At 37.7% G+C, this 21,214-nt stretch overlaps 1 protein-coding gene across 5 annotated transcripts in view; it reads left to right on the plus strand.

Annotated features, from left to right (window-relative positions):
* The window catches only part of LOC127434805 (microtubule-associated protein 4-like), a 102,705-nt gene that overhangs the window by 74,862 nt on the left and 6,629 nt on the right, over positions 1-21,214 (plus strand). For 2 of the 5 annotated variants that reach the window (XM_051687801.1, XM_051687802.1), the window contains exons 7-16: positions 8,684-9,399; positions 9,985-10,236; positions 11,533-11,683; positions 11,797-11,856; positions 13,402-13,691; positions 16,463-16,528; positions 16,941-17,033; positions 17,495-17,576; positions 17,649-17,761; positions 20,078-20,249. In XM_051687801.1, the coding sequence (XP_051543761.1) occupies positions 8,684-9,399; positions 9,985-10,236; positions 11,533-11,683; positions 11,797-11,856; positions 13,402-13,691; positions 16,463-16,528; positions 16,941-17,033; positions 17,495-17,576; positions 17,649-17,761; positions 20,078-20,249 (1,995 nt within the window). Of the gene's footprint in view, positions 1-8,683; positions 9,400-9,984; positions 10,237-11,532; positions 11,684-11,796; positions 11,857-13,401; positions 13,692-16,462; positions 16,529-16,940; positions 17,034-17,494; positions 17,577-17,648; positions 17,762-20,077; positions 20,604-21,214 lie in introns of those variants that run through there. The other 3 variants (XM_051687799.1, XM_051687800.1, XM_051687803.1) reach the window with 2 other exon arrangements.

Genomic DNA, 21,214 nt, shown 5'->3' on the forward strand with positions numbered 1-21,214 from the left:
TTGACGTTCTTTACCAAACAGCTGTCATATTAGATCAATGGCTAATGCACGACTGCACGTCGTGAAATACGCGCAACTTTTCAGCAAAAAAATTTGGCTTACCTGTTAATTATTTTCAACAATGTCCTGACTGTTTTAATATGTTAAGTAACTTTTACTTGGTGATTTCCGTTTAGAACAGGCTTTTAATGGTTGTTCCATTGATCCTGCACTATTCATTCAATTGTTTTCAATAAATATATCTATTAAATATTCGCTAATGTTGATTCAGTGAATGCATGTCATGTTCTATATTTAATGTACAATGATCATAATTCAAGGTGAGCACGTTGCAGATAAATGCCCCTTTTCAGTGGAATTTAGCATCGGATTTGGAATAGATTAAGTATTTTAAATGAGTTGCATACATTTTTTTACTGTTTTTACTGTTTTCTGAAGGTTGGTTTCTCTTTAGACTAGTCGATTAGTTGGTTATAAAACTTCAGTTTAAACGACAGTCAAATTAGTCGTAGCGCACATCCCTAATCTGTACACCAACCTTCACTGATGTAATGTTCCACCGCCTCACGTTTTCCCCGTTAAATCCACGATGCGATCCACTCTGAACAGCTGAAAGCCCAGCAGATGTAATGCACTGTCCGGAATGGCTTCACTCAGCCAGGTTTCTGTGAAGCACAAGGCAGCAGAGGTTGACAAGTCCTTGTTTGTACGGGTGAGGAGATGTAGTTCATTCGTTTTGTTACTTCAACTTTTAACGTTGATTGAAACGTCTAGGCCAGAGTGACATCTTCAATGCCCAAAGCATGAAATGAATTAAAATTATTTCTTGACTGTTTTAAAAGAATGTTACAGTTCAAAACAGGTTAGGCCCCGTCCACAGTATCTGTGGCGTAATGTTCGTTAACACAGAAAATTATTTTGATTTGTCAAATTAATTGTTTTATAATAGTTATAAAAGTCAAAATGTTTCTTTGTTTTAATTGAGAGCATGTCTCAAATTCTGTAGATATAGCTTTACTTTTTGAATAAGGAACATCACTTTAAATAAATTATAATGATGATAATGATAAAATAATAAAAATATCTTCATTTTAATTTGTCTGTAGTTAATGGTTTAATTCACCCAAAAAGGAAAAGTCTGCCAGTTACTCACCCTTATGCTGTTTCAAACCTGTATGACTTTCTTCTGTGGAACGAAAAAAGATGTTAGACAGAATGACAGCCTCCGTCACCATTCGCTTTCATTGTATGGGAAAAAAGATGCATTAAAAGTGAATGGTGACTGAGACTAACATTCTGCCTAATCTCCTTTTGTGTTCCATGGAAGAAAGTCAGAAGGTAGACAAAAATAAAATATGTAGGAGGAAAAAAAAAACTGTTTATGCTAAAATTGTCAGACAGAATATGTTTCACTGAAAAAGCACCATGATGATATTCAATAGATTTGCCCACTTAGGAAAGATGCGAGCACTGAGTGTGCATCCAAACCTTGCGTGCAAAAGTGTGTTCATTAAGCCAATCCTCATTATTTTGGTCACATGTGGCCTTAGGGATTATAGTAGCTTGTCACTATGTGAGAGAAGAGGGCAGAAAGATGGATGCTGAAGGACAACGTGGAGAAAACGAGCAAGGCAGAGGGGAGGGGATCTCTAGACTCGACACGAGGAGGGAGCTGATTTCAGGCAGCAAATGAACAGCTGTATTAGGAGGCATGTGATTCATGTCACGGCAGCATACTCACAGATAGAGTGAGAGAGAGAGAGAGATGCTTCAACCAGACCTCAGTGCTTCTTAGTCTTTTGCGCCCGTGCAGAAGCAAAGGAGTTGGTTACATTGCACTTCCAGCCTTAACCAGGGCTTCTCACTCAAGCACAAATCCACACGTTTACATTGTAACACTAAAGAAGAATACCAAGGAAAAGGACTAAAAGACAAAGATATCCGAACCAGGAGCAGAGAAAGAGGAACAGAAGCATGTCCTCTTTCTCGAACCAGCCGGCATCTCCGTTTTCAGAGTACAGCGAGCTATGTAAAGCCCCATCAATGTCCACGCCTGCTGCCCCTCAGGGGTGGAACTGGCAGCATGGAGATCTGGGGGCACCTCCGACCTTTGGAGGTGGCCTTCGGGCCACAGGACTTACAGATGAAGACAAGCTCTGCTTCTATGCATCACCTTCGGAGCTCAACGTTCCCGGTCGAGGAACCGTTCCTGCAAGCATGTCATTCGGCAGCACAGGGGACAGTCCTGAAAGCCCTTCGTCCTCATCGCCATTGGCCGCATCTCCAGGAAAATTTACAGCTTCGTTACGATGCACGACAGACAACAATGGAATGGTGCTTCTGGCACCTGCTCTGGAGTCACCTGTAGGTCATGAAGATGTTCCATCGCCAATCAAACCCCTCAAACCGACTTCATTCTCCGGACTGCTTCCAGATCCGAGTACCAGAATGCAATCGCCTCATACGCCTCCAAACTATTGTGTCATTGGCATTGTGAATGACAGCTACCTTGAGGGCGAAGATGAGGTTACAGGTGCACGTCCTAAGGCTGAGGGGTCATCGCATGAAAGCGAAGAAGAGGAAGATCTCGAGCCTTGTTTCATGGGGAGAGCCGAGCAACAGAGGAAGGCGATGAGACGAGCGATGTCTGAGTGTTCGCACCTCTCTGTGCCCGCCAGCCTCGAGCTCCCAGACAAATACCCTGGTGGAGGCGTCCTTGACGAATTACCATCACCCGTAGGTGGGCCCCGCCGCCAGCATGCGGCGGCAATGAAACGCTCCCTCACCGTTGCAGACGATCAACCCCCAACACCACCACCAACTCTTTCAGCTGGTGCCATTCGCAACGATCTTGGCGATCTACACTTTGGCCCTTTCCCAACACTCAAGGAGAGAAGTAGCTTTCCCCTTTCACCATTGGAGGACCTCTTGGAAGGGCCGTTCATTGACAAGGACCAAGGAGTCGTTCTGCCTGTGCCGGTGACTACACGTGCCATTAATGGGACTTGCAACAACGAAGAAGACAAAACCGACCCAATTGCCGTGACACTTGAGGGTAGGTGGCAATGCGGTCATTCGCTGGTTTCAAAATGCTGCAGATCGTGCACCATAGAGAGCATCGTACATTTAATATGAGAGGATAATTTATGAATGACAAATTTAAAGTGAGGGCTTATTTAGAGAGGCAGAATCTGATTTAATGATCCTAAGAAACAAGGAAATGAAAGTAAAAACAGGAAAATTTGGAAAGCACACACTGTTTTAATGTAATTTTTTCTGCTTATATTTGTGTAATATTGCATCCTATTGGAGGATGTATGATCAGCTATCAGTCTTTTAAGCTGTTTGATGGATGGTAGGTCTCTCTGACAAGGAATGTCACGGTAGACTGAAGCAGAGGTAGGTGATCTGTGGTCTCTTTGTACGGCATCATCACGCCACTGCCAAACGCATGCTCAATGTCAACAGATGATCATTTGACAGTCAGCATAAGTAATACTTGTCCTGATTTCCTCGAGTAAAGATCCGCCCCTCACCTAATCAAGGTCAGAAACTCCTTGGCATGCATTGCAGATACCATCCCTCCTCCAGAATTGAGCATTGGTTAAAATGAGCATCATTACTAGTGTATTATTTAAAGATAGCAACACATTATACCTCAATCCTAGAGAATAGTTAGCAGTGTTGTCTTAGAGTATTTAATAGTAATTTTTAGTGAGGAATACACAAATGGGCCAGTTTTCTTGTACAATTGCCTTTTGGCTGGTTGACTTTGTGTGTGTGTGTGTGTGTGTGTATATATATATATATATATATATATATATATATACAGTATTGTGCGATATTGTATTGGCGGTCTTAATAAAACACATTCTGCCTCAAGGGGAAGCAAACAACTCCAGATACAGTCACTCAAGGTAGTCCAGATAAATAAAGTGTTGTATAGATACAGTGTTGTATAGTGTCTTGTATAGATGTTGCATTATCATCACTGCAGAATTTCCTGCAAAAATAGATAATGGGTGTTTCTTCAGCTTTAGGCACATTCGTGTCCCAGGGGTTCAATTATTTATTTTAATTCAAATGATTTTTTTTTTTTTTTTTTTTTTGTAAATTGAAGGTCTCATTAAAACTGAATTGAAAACTTTTTACCAGGCCATCATCATTTAATTCTGGTACTTTTTTAAAATGCCAGTTATGTATAGATTTTACTGTTTTAGCCTTGACCCAGACTTTCAGTATTAAACTATGAACATCTATGATTAAAATACAAATTATTACATGTTTAACCCTTTTGATGTGTTTGTTTTGTGCTAACACATTGTGTGTCCCTAGTCAAAAATGACCGGTCCAATAAGATTTTCATAAATCTCTCATATTGCATATATTATCACAAGATATTGCATTCGATATTTTTTCAAATTTTGTTTAGTAATTATGACAGGTTTGTACTCCTTTTTTGAACATATATATATATATATATATATATATATATATATATATATATATATATATATATATTAAATTATTATAATTATTATTTTTATTATTACTATTATTATTGATAGAATGATTCATTGAACTGAGCTTAAACCGGGTCATTTTTTATTAAAAGTAAAATAAATAATTATGTAATAAAAAACCACTTGCTTGATCTGAACAAAATAGGTGTCATTTTAAAGCTTAGAATCTGGACTTTACAATGCATATAGCTGATCTGACCAATTCTTAAATAATGCTTTTTAATTCGCAGACAAATTAAACTGTTTTGTAATCATTATTTACAAATTTGTAATCACAACAATTATATTTAGAGTTGGTGAAAACAGAGAAAAAAAGCATGAGATAGCCATGTGTTATATATCATTTGAAAGGTCTCAATTAGTAGATTACAATGAGTAAATTTGTTTCACTCAGTGGCCAACCTGCAGTGAGTATTAGATGTATGAAATTCCCATAGACACATAAATATAATAAACAGAAGTGTCTTTTTGTCACGTTTTCCTTATTTGTTTATTTGTTAGGATCCCCATTAGCTGTGCCCTAGAGCAAAACTAGTCTTCCTGGGGTCTACATATAAAAAACATACATTTAAGAACATACATTAAACATTACAATCCTTATAAAAATTATAACTTCCCAAATCATACATATAACGTAGACAATGACTTATCATAACTTACAGCAGACTATCCCGATTCAAATGAGCCCAAACGCAACATATGATAAATAGAGCTTGAAATATTCCCCAAAATGGAAAGACGATGCACAAGAGGGCGCTTTTGTGTTTATTTGTGTGTGTGTGTGTGTGTGTGTTTGTGCGTGCACATGTCCGAGGAACACACATCCACATATGTGCTCATCTAAAGGATTGGGATGCTCCTGAACACTTCATATTTCTGTATTTTGTAGTCTAAACCATTCATTTCCAATGGCCGGTCATTTTTGACCGGGAACACAACAAGTGTAACAAAGTGAAATAAAACCAAAAAAAAATACAATATGTGAACAAAGTCAATAATTTTTATTCTAATTAGATTTAGATTAAGTAATTAAGTATTAAGATGCTGATGGAAAATGTCATTTCCAGCACAGAATTTGAGATGGGAATTTTCATGACAAAAAATTACATAAATCTCCTGCAATGCATGAACGTGCACTGTCGGACATATTGAGTAGATCAATTTAATAAACTAGTGAGAGTGTGAAAAATGTTTTAATATGACTCTTAAAGTCCACAGTGCCAAAAGTGCCCGAAGTTGCAGAAACACCTTACCATGTTTAAAAATGCTAAGTTGATGTGATTTTAATTCAAATTATTTAGGAAATTGTTATACTAACACCTATCACTTTTTCAGTGTCTATTCAGTGTTGATTTGTGATTCTACTGAAGATTATACTTTCAGGCTTATTGCTTTTTATGCTGACAAAAACACCGCAACTGATCTCCTGCTTTGTGTCATTGTGAATCTGGTGTCTTTGTTATTATGATACATCTGAGTCATGTGACATTTGATCAGCTTAACGCAAGAGTTCTTAGTTGGTGCAAAGATATTTCTTACAAATAGCTGAAATCCATGCTGTGCTGTCTTTGAAATATTCAGTATTTCTGCATGCCGGGAAGCAGCTTATATTTCCAAAAGAAAAATGCAGCTGGAATATCAACAGTTTTATTTATTTATTTTGAGAAAGAAAGATTTTAATAACCTTCTTCAAAACAAAGTTGCAATGAAAATAATTAAGCATATACAGGATATTTCATTAAATAACTAAATATCAAATCTGCAAACAAATGAGCTTTTCTCAGGAATGATTGCACTGAAGTTTATCACATTTAAACAATTTCCTCTAATGTTTGACAACCACCATCGTTTATGTTCAACACTATTCTTTCATCATTTCAAACCTAAGAAGCTTTTATATTTCTTTCAAATAAATGCCTTTTGCATTTTATTATCTAATGCAATGATAGTCACACAATAAGTGTTCAAATGCTTTTTGTAACAATACAGATAACTATGTCAAGAGCTTGCATTTTCTGGAAACCGATTTACCTTTTGTTGTTAAATTTAGAAGCACATGACAGATGATGTCAGTGTTGTCACACATCACATAATTGCAATGCTATTAGAAAACACTGTGTTCTTTTCACTATGTGTCTGCCGGATATAATTAAGTGAATGATAGAGCTTTACACTAATGCACTGTAATACATTATAAAATCTAATAACTTTCTGGTAAATGGTTTGGTTGGGAGAAAAGCTGTTGCCAAATTTTTTAGCATCTTCAAAGTAGTCACACTTTGCCTAGATTTTGTAGAAATGTACTCTTGACATTTTCTCAACCAACTTCTTGAGGTATCACCCTGGGATGCTTTTTAAACATGATTGAGGGAGTTCCCATCTATATGCTGGGCACTTATTGGCTGCTTTTCTTAATTATTCGGTCCAAGTCATCCATTTCAAGTCATCCAATAAAATGTTTTGTAATTAAATAAATTAATATAATGGTGGCACAATTATATTTTTGTCTACAAAACTAATTTCAAACATTTAAGCATACGCCTTCAGATCAAAAGATTTTTAAGATCATGAGAAACATTTCAGACAAGTGACCCCAAACATTTGAACGGTAGTGTGTGTGTGTGTGTGTGTGTGTAATATGAGATATATGTATATATATATATATATATATATATATATATATATATATATATATATATATATATATATATATATATATCAAGGCTGAAAGAACATGATTTACTTTCATTTTTAGAGCATATTATGTTTAACCCTTCTGCAGTCTTCGTTACCGGCCGACACTCATGTGGAGGGTTTGTAATCATTTTATTTTTTTAAAGAAATATACTAACTTCACTAAAGTAAAAACAATAAACTTATGCATTTTTTTATATATATAATATTTTTAATAGTATTTAGACCTAAGTTACCTCTAAATGACTAAATTACACAATTTATTTTTATATAAAATAGACACATTTTATATTGTGTGTGTGTGTGTGTGTGTGTGTGTGTATGTATATATATATATATATATATATATATATATATATATATATATATATATATATATATATATATATATATATATATATATTTTTTTTATATATATATATATATATATATATATATATATATATATAAAAATATATATATATATATAAAAATATATATATATATATATATATATATATATATATATATATATATACACACACATATACACACATTTACATGAAATGACAGTTATTACCAGTAGGTGGCTGCAGTGATCCACTGTAGACCAGGGACTGTAAACGTTTCAAGGAACGAAAACCAAAAACGAAGGAATTGTTTTTTGCAGAGCGTTACCGAAAACGGGAACAAAGTGATTTTCAGTTGTTCCGGAGTGAAAACTTTATTTTTAAATGCTGGTAACTGTTAATAACCGGTTAATTTCATTCTGATATTTTGTTCATGAAACTAAAGGAAAATGGTTTATCACCAAAATTTTTAGACCTGCACTTCATGCCCAAAAAAATGAAACACATGGTTTGATCCTGAATGAAAACTTCTGCATCACACATTTCTTAATTGCCCGTTGTGTATGTAGCATTCTGTGAATGAAAACCGTTTTAACAACTATGTATAATTACTGCATATACATGCACAACTAATCCAGATACAAGGAAGACGTTATTAGAGGTAAAAAGTACTTTTCTCATTTGTTTCCAAGTCTTCACTGAATTATTGTTAGATATGATGCATTAATACAGATTTGATGCTGTCGGGTTTTGACTGAGAAGCAGATCTTAAATAAAATTATACTTAGCGGTTAATTATTTGCTTATGATTTCTATACTGATAAATCCACCACACAGGAAACAAAATAATGCCTATTTTCACATATTTTTTCACAGAGTTGTGGCCTAGTGGTTAGGTACCATTCTTTAGTTTGTGTCATTTTTCCTATCTCATCATTTTCTGTTGTCTTTCTACTGTCGTATTAAGTGGCACAAAGGCAACTTTTTGTTTTTGGGTTTTATGGTTTGAAGATGCTAAGTGGAACATACAGTAGATATTCTGTGCAAATACTTTGTCTTGCCATGAGTTGCTCATAATGTTTGATACGTTTATAATTTGAACTGTGTATGACTGTATTTCTGCTCTCTTTTCATCAGGCAACTCTGAGAAAAACAAGCCAGAGATGAACAAAATGGACAATGTCCAGAATTTTGACAACTTTGATGTCTTCAAGACTGACAAAGATCATAAGATGGACATGATTGAGCAGAAAGACAAATCTGACCACACAGACAAACAGACAGCCAAAGGAGAAAAGACAGAATCTCTGGACAAGAACAAAGAAATGGACAAAGTTGAAATAGTGGACAAGGTAAAAACACCAGTGAAAGTTGAGAAGATTGAAAAGACAGATCAGTGGGGAAAATCCATAAAAGATGAGCCCGAAAAAGTTGAGAAGACTACAGACAAAAAAGAGGCTGATTCCTCCCCAAAGGTGGACAAAGACAAGAAGATAGGTCATATGGAAAAGACCGAGCTGAAAACGGAGAACGTAAAAGCCGAGGAGGACGGATCTGATCTAAAAACTGAGCAAGACAAAGCAGAAAAGGACAAGCTGGATGTGAAGCAAGAAAATGATAAAGTTGAAAAGGAGAAAACTGAACAGAAGACAGAAAAACACAAAACTGACAAAAATGAAGTAGAGCAGAAAGCAGAAAAGGTTGAATCAGCTGACAAGACATCTGCAAAACCTGAGAAGGACGATAAAGTCGAGAAAGCCAAAAAACCTGCTGCTAAACCCTCCGCAGCCAAACCTGCAGTAACCAACAGTGCACCTGCAAAAGACTTGACTAGTCCCGACAAGAAGACCAAGGTGAGTGAAAACTATCCATCATTACTCCATCCTCCATTGAGTCACCTGCTGATGCATTCGTTTGATGAGTTTGTTTTAGATTAATCAACATTCAGAAAGCATATCAATGTCAAACCATATGCCAAAAGCAGTTTAATGTCATAAGAGTCATCAAATCGGATTACACTGGTCGTGCTGTATGTTTCACACCACTGACTTTGCAGTGATGTTGCATTGTCGCTGAATGGTATCGCAGGAAACACAGTCAGTGTTTTAGCACCGTGTCCTGTCTGCAGGAAAACATGCACATTCAAGAACCATTAGCGGAACCAGAAGTCATTAATATACTTCGGGTTTTATATTTTTTTTAAATGGAACGGAACCGGTTCTTGGTTTGCAACCCTATTTGCATTAGCATTTCTGTCTGCGAGCTAATCAGGTCAGACCTGAAACCCACTGCTCTAGAGATTATAATAAACTAAGTTCTATTCAATTCTTTTGCATTTAACACAGCCTCCACTGCTTATGTCTTACTGCCGATATCATTTGTCCATTTAATTATTATTTTTTATTTTTTTTTTCATCATTTGCTGTCCATCCGTGCAGCCTGTTGCAGGGGCAACCAAACCTAGCTCCGCCAAGCCCCGGCCAAGCTCCGCCTCCACCGCTACAGCTGCCCCCAAGCGTCCAACCCCTACCTCAGCCCCCAGCACATCTGCCCCCATCAAAAAAGCCCCTGTACCCAAAGCACCCACCCCAGCTGCTGGTACCAAACGACCAGCTACAGCATCCACTCGACCCACAACTACAACCAGCACTGCCATGTCCAGTACGGTGGCCAAAGAGGTCAGGCCCAAGGTGAGTCTCCACCCGTCTGCCAAAGAGGTCTTCCGAACCGCCTTGCAAAGGTCAACCTCAGCTATTTGCATGGACGCTCTTGTTGTGTGCTCTTTGTCCATGCTTGACCACATCGGCTAAATTTGCAGTGTGATGCAGTTTCCCCTGGTTGCGTAGAAGACCATTTCACTTTGGAATCTTGTTTCAAATATTCCACTAGTGTTTCCAATTCTTGTTAAACTAGATTATATGAAAAAAAGGCTTCAAGTTCTGCCTTTTCAGTGTTGTTATTGCTGTTAAAGAAGTTTCAAAAGAGTTGGACACATTGTCATTCATAAGTAAGATACTAATATTAACATGCAATCCCCTAAACAGACATGTAACTAAATCTAAAAAAGCTAAAAATGAATGAAGAATTTTCAGTGTGAGCTTTCCCTCTTGTGGCCGTCTATTTAACCACAGCACACTACTTACATTCAGTATTATTCTATTGTATTTATTTATTTACTTATTTATCTATATTAAAATAAGGTTAATGCATATGTAAAGTCAGAGTCCAAAATTAACAGATGAGGCAACAGTAAAAAAAACATGAATTTAGAATAATGTTGTGAACTTTTTCACATAGTAAATCAATTAATATTATTATTATTATTATTTTTTATTTTTTTCACCCAATTTGGAATGCCCAATTCCCAATGCGCTTTTAAGTCCTCGTGGTCGTGTAGTGATTCGCTTCAATCCGGGTGGCGGAGGACGAATCCCAGCTGCCTCCGTGTCTGAGACCGCCAACCCGCGCATCTTATCACGTGGCTTGTTGAGCGCATTGCCACGGAGACATAGCATGTGTGGAGGTTTCACGCCATCCACCGCGGCAACCACGCTCAACTAATCACGTGTCCCACCGAGAACGAACCACATCATAGTGATCATAAGGAGGTTACCCAATGTGACTCTACCCTCCCTAGCAACCGGGCCAATTTGGTTGCTTAGGAGACCTGGCTGGAGTCACTCAGCACACCCTGGATTCGAACTAGTGAACTCCAGAGGTGGTAGCCAGCGTCTTTTACCGCTGAGCTACCCAGGCCCCAATAAATAAATAAATTAATTTGAAGGTTTATTTAAGATTGATGTTTTTAGGTTCTTGTACTTGTGTAGACACAGTCCAAAAATTTACAGATATGCCTGTATGTGGATGAAATAACTCTGTTTAAAAAAGAACTTGAGGACAATATTACCATTTGGTTCAGATGGTCTGGAATTGGCTTCCTGAAATGGACTTATCCCGGCTCATTCCTGTCTGTTTTTCTCCTGTAGACGGCCACTGAGAAACGGCCACTGGTGCCAAAGGCCACTGCTGCGCCCGCACGACCCACCGCACCCAAAAACAGCACGTCTACAACAGCAGGAAACAAACCTGTGACCACAACATGCACAACAGCCGGCGCCCCTACAGCACGACGCCCGGGTCAGTCTGCATTGTACACAAAAATCTTGACATTTAAAGATGAAGCATATCATTCATGCTGATTTATTAAATACTGAAAATATTCAGTGTTCTTTGCTGTTTTTTGCATTTAGCCACAAAGACTGAGAGCAAACCCGGAGAGGAAAAGAAACCAAGCACACTGAAAACTGCAGGTACAGCTGGATATAAACCTCTACAAATTATTATTGGTGTTTTCTAAGTCAAGCATTACTGTTTCTAGTGTTCATGTGGAGAGTTTGGGATTGTGCTTGTTTATATATTGCAAAATGTTCTTTATTTTAAATTTTTTTACACAACAATATTCAGCATAGTGACTTACTAGTGTGTCAGTAGTAACAGGTAAAATATGGAGACTCCACATTGGCATGCACACATTTAAGGCCATGCAAAATCTTTATAAAATCCACCAGTGAATTCCACTGCAGGAATGAGTGAATGAGGGATAATCCCGCACATGGAGCAATGCTGATCACCGCTGCTTCTTACCCCAGTTTCGGAGATTTGAATAGAGTGCTGCAGAGATTATTCTAATCTGACACATGCAAAGGCTTGTGTGCTACACAACTAAACATTCAGCTGTTACAATTCTTTGTTCTTTTTCTGTGGAACCAAAAGAGAATTTTTGAAGAATTTTATGTAGCTCATAATGACCATGTCAGTTAAGACACACTATAAACGCACCGTAAATCTAGTCCATAGTCCTTCTGTGCTGTATATAAGTCATATGATAGCTTTGTGTGAGGCACAGACAAAAATTTAAGTTGTTATTCACTGAAAATCTTCCCTCTGCCAAAGTTGCAAAACCTTATTGTATCCACGTTCAATCTATGAAAGATTTAACGTCATTGACGCCATTGAATCTCATTGGTTCTCGCGTGTGTTGAAACTGAATGGCACACCAGTTCAATTACACCAAATGGAAAATGAGATTTCAGAGCTTTATCTTTGACAGAAAAAGAAAATGCATTATAACAGCAAATAGGTTTGGAACAACGCGAGGGTGAGAAAATAATGTTGGAATTCTGATTTCTTGAATGTCACTTTTGTGTTAAATGGACAGTTCAGCCAAAAATGAAAATTCTCTCATTTACTCACCCTCATGCCATCCCAGATGAGTATGATTTCTTTCTTCTACAGAACACAAATGAAGATTTTTAGAAGAATATTTCAGCTCTGTAGGTCCATACAATGCAAGTGAATGGGTGCCAAAATGTTGACGCTCCAAAAAGCACATAAAAGCAGCGAAAAAGTAATCCATACAACTCCAGTGGTTTAATCCATGTCTTGGATGTCTAGGTGTGGGTGAGAAACAATCAATAGTTACGGCATATTTTGGTAGAAATTCTTCTCCCTGTCCAGTAGGTGGCGATATGCATGAAGAATGTGAATCACCAAAAACACAAGAAGAACAATGTGAAATTGAAAGTTAAAGTGGAGATTGACTGAGCAGGGAGGAGAATTTATAGTAAAAAGCACATAAATATTGATCTGTTTCTCACCCACACCTATCACCACTGGAGTCTTCAATCTATGTATTACTTTTATGCTGATTTACATGATTTTTGGAGCTTCAAAATTTTGGCACCCATTCACTTGCATTGTATGGCCCCACAGAGCTGAGAAATTATTCTAAAAATCTTCATTTGAGTTCAGCAGATGAAAGAAAGTCATATACATCTTTTCTGCTCTGGTTTCAGATGCGGCCCGCTCTAAATCTACACCTCTCAGAACCTCCACCACTTTAAGCAGTGCCACCACTCGCCCTCGCGCCACAAAAACACCCGCCACCTCCAGTGGCGCTCCACCAGCTGCTGCACCAGAGAAGAAGCCACAGGTGCCCCGCGCCCCTCGACCCAACTCCACGACCACTAGCACCATGACTCGCCCCACCCCTCGCCCTGCATCCGCCCCTGCACCAGACATCAAAAACATCCGCTCCAAGATCGGCTCCACGGATAACATTAAACACCAGCCCGGAGGAGGAAAGGTACCGAACTTACCATACACAAAACCACATACAAGTGCAAATATATACATTTGAGGCATTTCGTCTTTGAAATTTGCTTAATATTTAGTCCCTTAGGGGGCCTGGGTAGCTCAGTGAGTACTGACGCTGACTACCACCCCTGGAGTCTCGAGGTCGAATCCAGTGTGTGCTGAGTGACTCCAGCCAGGTCTCCTAAGCAACCAAATTGGCCCGGTTGCTAGGGAGGGTAGAGTCACATGGGGTAACCTCCTCGTGGTCGCTATAATGTGGTTCTCGCTCTCGGTGGGGCGCGTGGTGAGTTGTGCGTGGATGCCGTGGAGAATAGCGTGAAGCCTCCATACGTGCTACATCTCCACGGTAACGCACTCAACAAGCCACCTGATAAGATGCACGGATTGACGGTCTCAGGCGACTCAGATTCCTCCTCCGCCACCCGGATTGAGGCGAGTCACTACGCCACCACGAGGACCTAGAGCGCATTGGGAATTGGGCATTCCAAATTGGGGAGAAAAAAAAATTTAGACCCTTAATGCTATAAAAACATATTCAGCTTTTTTTTTTTTTAAGTGCCAGTATCCACAGTTAGAATAAAGTAGTGCGGCAGTACCATGGTTATTATGATTGTATCAGATGGTGACAAAATAGATCATTGTACTGAATGATTGCCATATTCAAATTCAGTGGTATTTATATTGTACTCCAAGGTAATTAAAAAAAAAACTAAAAAAGAAACTATGGTAATACCGTCATAGTAGAATAACCATTGGAACATTGCAAAAAAAGAAAGAAAGAAAGGGTATTACCATGGTGCAATGTCCAAAAAAATCATTAACATATTTTACATGACAAAAAACATGGTATTACCATAGTATCATTTAAAAAATGGTGTTACCATGATATATTTGTTCAAAAACATGGTATTACCACAGTATGTAAAAAATAAAAAATAAATAAATAAAAAAAGTGGAATAACCATAGTATGATCAAAAAACATGGTATTACTATGATGTCATGTTAAAAAAAAAAAAAATGGTATTACATTGTAACTTGTTCAAGAAAAATTGTATTACCCTAGTGTTTGAAAAACATGGTATTACCATGGTCATTTGAAAAAAAACAACAGTGTTACCATGGTAACTTGTTCAAAAATGTGGTATAACCATAGTATGTATATAAAAAACAACAACATGTAACTTGGTATTACCATAGTATGATCAAAAACATGGTATTACATAGTACCATATAGAAAACATGATTTACCATGGCAACATGTTTATAAAAACACGGTATTACCAGGAGCCATGTCCAAAGTACCATAGTGTTACTATGAACCATCACTCTTCAGTAAGAAGTAAGAACACTGTATATAGACTTGCTCAGCTTCATTCATTATGAGGTAGTCAGACATGTTGAGTTCAGCAGTCCATTGATTTCTCATTTAAAGGACGTGCAAATGAAACATTTATTATACTGATTCAGCTTGTCTTTTTTTTCATGACTTTCTCTCCTAATCAGTAGATTTACTGTATGCAAACAGAGACGGGCATGTCCTGTTTTCCAGTGTAATGTGATTATGAGTGAATTGTTGCATGATTCATGGTCCTTGCATCCCTTTAGAGTTGCTTTAAAAAGACTCCTTGCTTTTGTTTACCCCTGAACGGCTCGTAATATACTGTATCTAGTCCTGTTAACTAGCTCAATCTCTAACTAGATCCTATCTAAACATCATTATTTATCACTCATATCCTGATGTCACAGCTTCATTGCCTCATACGGCATCATCCAATGTTTGTCGCTCATCATGGTCATCTTTCTCCTGGCTGAGTTCTCTCTGTTTGCCTTAATAATTAACACTCGATATGCCTGATATCTGAGAAACGTCTGCTGTCACCACAGAGTTAAGACTGGTGTCCGACAAAAGCTTTTCTTAGTTCCAAAGTATCAACATGGTCATAATTGGATGTCACTATTTTGTGTTTGGGCTTCCGAGCAATGATGTTTTACACCTCGGATTGTACTGGAGTCAGATTCGTGCACGTCTCAAATGTGTCTATATATATCTTAGGGATGATGTCCTGCACTTGAAGCCATTACTAACCCTCTCCTCCAGGTCTGCCTTTTCTCACCCCCCTGTGATTTGAAGACTTCATCCTTTTCCTCTGATCATCAAGTAGTTTGTCAGCTTTTCTTACAAGGTTAAAGTAATGTTTTCTGTGTTCAATACAATTGAAGCTCTATGAACAACATCTCTGTCATGTTGTTGAATACCACAGACAATAATTTTGGCTTGCTCCTCATTTTATTATAACAAACAAAAATTGTGTTTGCATTAATGCACTCACAATGAAAGTCTATGGGGCAAGTGTACTGCAGGATTTAAAAGCATAAATATGCAGCTTGTATTTATGTTAAAGCACTTATATTCTTCCATATAAAAATTTGTTGTCTGTATATTTGTTATCGGTAAATCGTCATTTTAATACTGGGAATTTTATGTTGTGCCCCATAGACTTCCACTGTAAGTGCATTACTGTAAACACGATTTTCACATTTTACAAACCAGTGACAAAATTATTTTACGTGGTAATAGACAGCATGACACAGGTGCTGTAGCTTGAGTTTGCTTGTATTGAACCTGAAACATTCCTTGAAGATCTGGAGTTTCATTGAAGGTCAGGGGTTTGGTTTTAGGTCAGTATTACATGGCATCTCTTAATGACTCACACATGAGTGATTTGATTCAAGGATGGTATTTGGGGTTCTTCCGCCAGGTCACAGTGTCTCAGAGCAGGACGGACACTCGCAGCTCCCCCTCCAAAGAGACCAGCCAGGGCAAAGTGAGTTGAATTCATCACCATCTCATTTATGTCTCTATATGTCTCTATCTCTGATTGCACCTTTTGAAGCCTTCGGGATGTTTCCATTGGGTTTTAGTGCATTTACACCATCTCATGCACCTCATTAAGAAACTCTACACATTACAGTGTCCATAACTCAACCACCAACTTTTCATACTCCACGTCAAAGGAAATATGTTTCAATAGGAAATATGTAATCAAAGGGAAAGTTTGTCAAACAAGCTTTAGTTCACCAAAGCTCTAGGCATTAGTCTTATTTTCAATGTGCAGTGCACGAAATGGGGTCCTAGTCGCTTGTAGAGGCTTCTGCTCTATTCCTCTGTTGTCTTCCCTCTCTAACCTGGTCCTTCCTGGTGTCCCGCCCCTCCCGGCCCGCCGTGCTGTGTTGTAGGTTCAAATAGTCTCCAAAAAAGTGGACTACAGTCACGTCACGTCTCGCTTGGGCTCCAAGGACAATATGAAACATGTCCCTGGTGGAGGGAACGTAAGTAACGTCACTGCATGCGTGTAGTCGTTGTTCAGAGGAACACAGTAATTTTGCCTCTGTCTATTGTGTCTACATGAACGCAACGCAAATCTTCTGCTATGAACAAATAAGAGCTTCCAAAGCCTTTTCCAAATCCATTGTGCAAAGCAGCAACATTTCAATACAAACCCTTGTGACAGCAGAGGGTACATTTGCAGAGCCTGATATTTGTTCATAATCTTCTCCTATATTAACTCTCAAACTCCTCCAAGCTCAAATACGCTGCTTTGCTCTCTCTGGATACTCTGCTATTGTTTATTCTAGAGTTTTTCCATCATCAGCCTTTTCATTTCAGGCTCCGTTTGGGGGACCATTTCCACTGCATGTGAAATGTGTTTTCATTAATCAGTGAAGAGTCCTGAGTTTTGATTTGTGCTGCTTTCATGTGTCGTATCGGGTCGTATCAAATGTGTTCACAGGTCCAGATTCTCAACAAGAAGGTGGACTTGAGTAAAGTGACCGCAAAGTGTGGTTCCAAGAGCAATATCAAACATAAACCAGGTACAATCAGATCTTTAGAGTTCCTTTGCGATCCATTCCACTTCGGTTTTTCAATTTGAATATATCCTGTAGGTGGAGGTGATGTGAAGATCGAGAGTCACAAAGTGAACTTTAAGGACAAAGCTCAGTCCAAGGTTGGCTCCATGGATAATGTCAGTCATGAGCCTGGAGGTGGTAATGTTAAGGTGAGATTGGCCTCCATGAAGTAACTCACAGTCTATAAGAGTTAAAGAACCTTTTAAAACTTTAAAACGGTGGAGGTGTTGGTGAGAAATCAATGGTAAGTAAAGTGAGCCTCAAACAAAGCATGCTTTTTAAATGGACCATGTAAAAAGTCATTTTCTATCCTTTTTTTTTTCATGTTTTTTTTTTTAATCCATTGTTTTTATTTGTATTTTTTTTATTGTTGCTATTTTCATTTCAAATAATCACTTATGTCCATGCAAAAAAAAAAACCGTTATCATGCTTCTACGATGTGTTTTAGCACAATACCGTTTTTGTCTGATGGAAAAAGAGTGTGAAAGCTCTGTGAAACAAGCTCTTCATTAAAAGAGAGATCAACATAGCATGTCATTTAAGATGGAAATTATGGCTTGGAATTCCAGTTATCATTATCCCTTGCTTATTTTCTCCCAACTCTTGTTGGTGGGTCCATGAAATTCCTGAAAGCTACAGTCACCGGCCCCTCAGCCTATGGCCATCCATTTCAGTCACATGTCCACTTGTACCATGGCTGCACCCATTATTGTTTTGTATGCATGCACACATTGAACACATGTCCATTATAAAGATCATACTGATATTGTTTTTAAAGTCAACATGAAATCAAAATTGGCCTGATTTACTTTATTAATAAAAGTTCCTATTGTGAACGATTCACCAGTTGATGGTATTCCAAAAAATCTATATCTTTTTCTTATTGATCAACTCTCCTAAAACCATCTGTCACTCATATTCTGGGATGGACCGCCCACTTTTCACAATCCAGTCAATTGGATATCCTGTTGCGCATAAAAATGTGTGACATTACGGAAGTAAAATGGGTTGCGAATACAGTTTCATGTTGACTTTAAAGTGTATTTTAGGTTTACAGATTTGGCCATAAGGGATGCTAAATTGAAACAGTGTATAGTAAATAGTTTAATACTACTGTCAGGTCGAACCACTTCCACTTTCTTCTGTTTGAACCACTCCGGCTGTTGTGGTCCTTGATGGTTCTGTAGTCACGTTTTTTTAAGTTTTCCCATACACTGTTGGTAGGTCCGGTGGTAGCTGTGTGCGGCCAACAACTGAGACACTTCATGAAAGTCTTTTTCGTTCGCGTCGTTTTGTTCATCGCTAACGAGAGGAACGTCTGCACCTCGTTTATTGACCACGGCGTGGTTTTGCGCACAGCCATTTCTTACAATTCGAAAGTCGCGTGAACAAATGATACTGCTGTCGCTGTTGCTAACTTTAAAACTAGCGGGTTGATGTCCCGTGTCGCAAATCCAGTGACGCTGGTAGTGACGATTCTCTCTGACCAATCAGTGATCTGCGGGGTTTTGACGTCACTATTAGTATCGGCTCGGCTCGCTTGGAACCTCGACCGAGGTGGTACTAAAAAAAGTACCAGGTACTATCCACAGTGGAAAACCCCCAAAAAGCGAGCAGAGTCGAGTCGAGCTGAACCGTGCAGTGGAAAAGCCCCATTAGTGTTAAAAAATACCACAGGGGTTTTGAGTCCTTGCTGACATGGGAACCAATTTATAGTGACTGAAAATTTTAATATCTCTGTTCACTTGAACAGACGTTTTGAACACATTAAATTAATCATCGGCAGACATCTCCATTTGCAAGATGTCTGCCCTTTGCCATTTTTTAAGCCTTCTTTTTTTTGTTGAAGGTTAATATAGATCCACAATATAGTCAACCTGGATTATTAAAAATAACAATAAATAAATAAAAAATAAATAGTGTTTATTCATTGTTTCTGTCTACTCCATTTATTTGTTGATTGATTTTTATATATATATATATATATATATATATATACATATATATGTTTGCTCTGTTTTTTGGGGATATTTAAACCATTACTCTTTACAAAAGTTTGTTCACTCATCTCTATAAAAAAAACTAAAACATAAATAGACATAAGGTGAATTGTGTAGTTACCAAAAATCTGAAACAAATCAAAAATAAAATTTCCATGTATGCTGGACACCTGTTGGATATCCACTCCCACTCATCCATTAAAAAAAAAAAAGAAAAAAGAAATAGGTAAATACAAAACTTTTAGGTATTATATATGATTCACATTTATCTACAAAACTAATTCCAAGCATTTAAACAAACTCAGTCTAGTGTGTCCAAACATTTGACTCATGTGGTACATCAGCCATATTGTTTCACCATGCAGGTTTTTTAATTTATATTCATTTTAAGCACACAAACACCCGGCTGTGTCTCCATCGCCATTTCATCTGCATGTTATTGATGCCCTGCTGTGTGTTTCTAGGCTGAGGGGGCCCAGGAGACTGCTGAGGGTAGCGGGGCTCCCTCTAGTGGTGTCTCGGCCGCCCAGCCCGCAGCCAGCCCGGCCCAGGAGAATGGGCTGAAGGAGGGCGCCCCCTGCAGGAGTGAGGAGCTCCGGGACCCGCAGGGTCTGGGCTCACTCATCCCTGAAACAAGTAAGTCTGTGTGTAACCCAGCTCCCACCAAAGCTCCAGTCAGACTAGAATCCCGTATATAAGACCTGTTTGGTTGAGGATTGTAATGTTTGCCTAATCTAAGTTCCACTCCTTTCATTCAAAACTAAATGTTATTTATTTCTATGCCATTTCATATACACTATTACTTTTATTATTTGTCATCAGCTCTTAATGTTCAGTTCTGTGTAAACTGTTTATTATTTTGTTGTCCATCACTGTACTAGAGGTCGACCGATAATTAAGCAAGGTGGGAAAACAGCAGATTCTAAAATCGATATATTGAATGAAAACTTAGGTTTTAATATTTAAATGCATGAATGTGTCACATATTAAGGGGCCAAATTACTCAAAATTAAATCATTAAGAAATATTTAAATTAATCATTAAATACATAATTATAATAATACAATAATTATAGATGTGTGTGTGTGTATATGTGTGTATATATATATATATATATATATATATACACACACACACACACACATCTATAATTATTGTATTATAATAATTATGTATTTAATGATTAATTTAAATATTTCTTGATTTAATTTTGAGTAATTTCAAAATATATATATACACACACATACATATATACACGTGTGTGTGTGTGTGTGTGTGTGTATATATATATATACACACACACACACACACATACATATATATATACACATATCTATGTATATATATACACATACATATATATACACATACATATATACATTATATATATATATATATATATATATATATATATACACACACACACACATATATACACTTATATATATATGTGTGTGTATGTGTATATATGTATGTATCCTGCATGTATACGGGAGTAGAGTACACCGCTTATAAAGTGCATGTAAACAGGAACGCTGCTTTCTCGCAGTACGCCGTTTTCTGGTGTCCATGTAAATGTAGTCACTGTAACCTCGAAGAGT

Source organism: Myxocyprinus asiaticus, chromosome 44 (genome assembly GCF_019703515.2).
Source record: "Myxocyprinus asiaticus isolate MX2 ecotype Aquarium Trade chromosome 44, UBuf_Myxa_2, whole genome shotgun sequence".
NCBI classification, from domain to species: Eukaryota; Metazoa; Chordata; class Actinopteri; order Cypriniformes; family Catostomidae; genus Myxocyprinus; species Myxocyprinus asiaticus.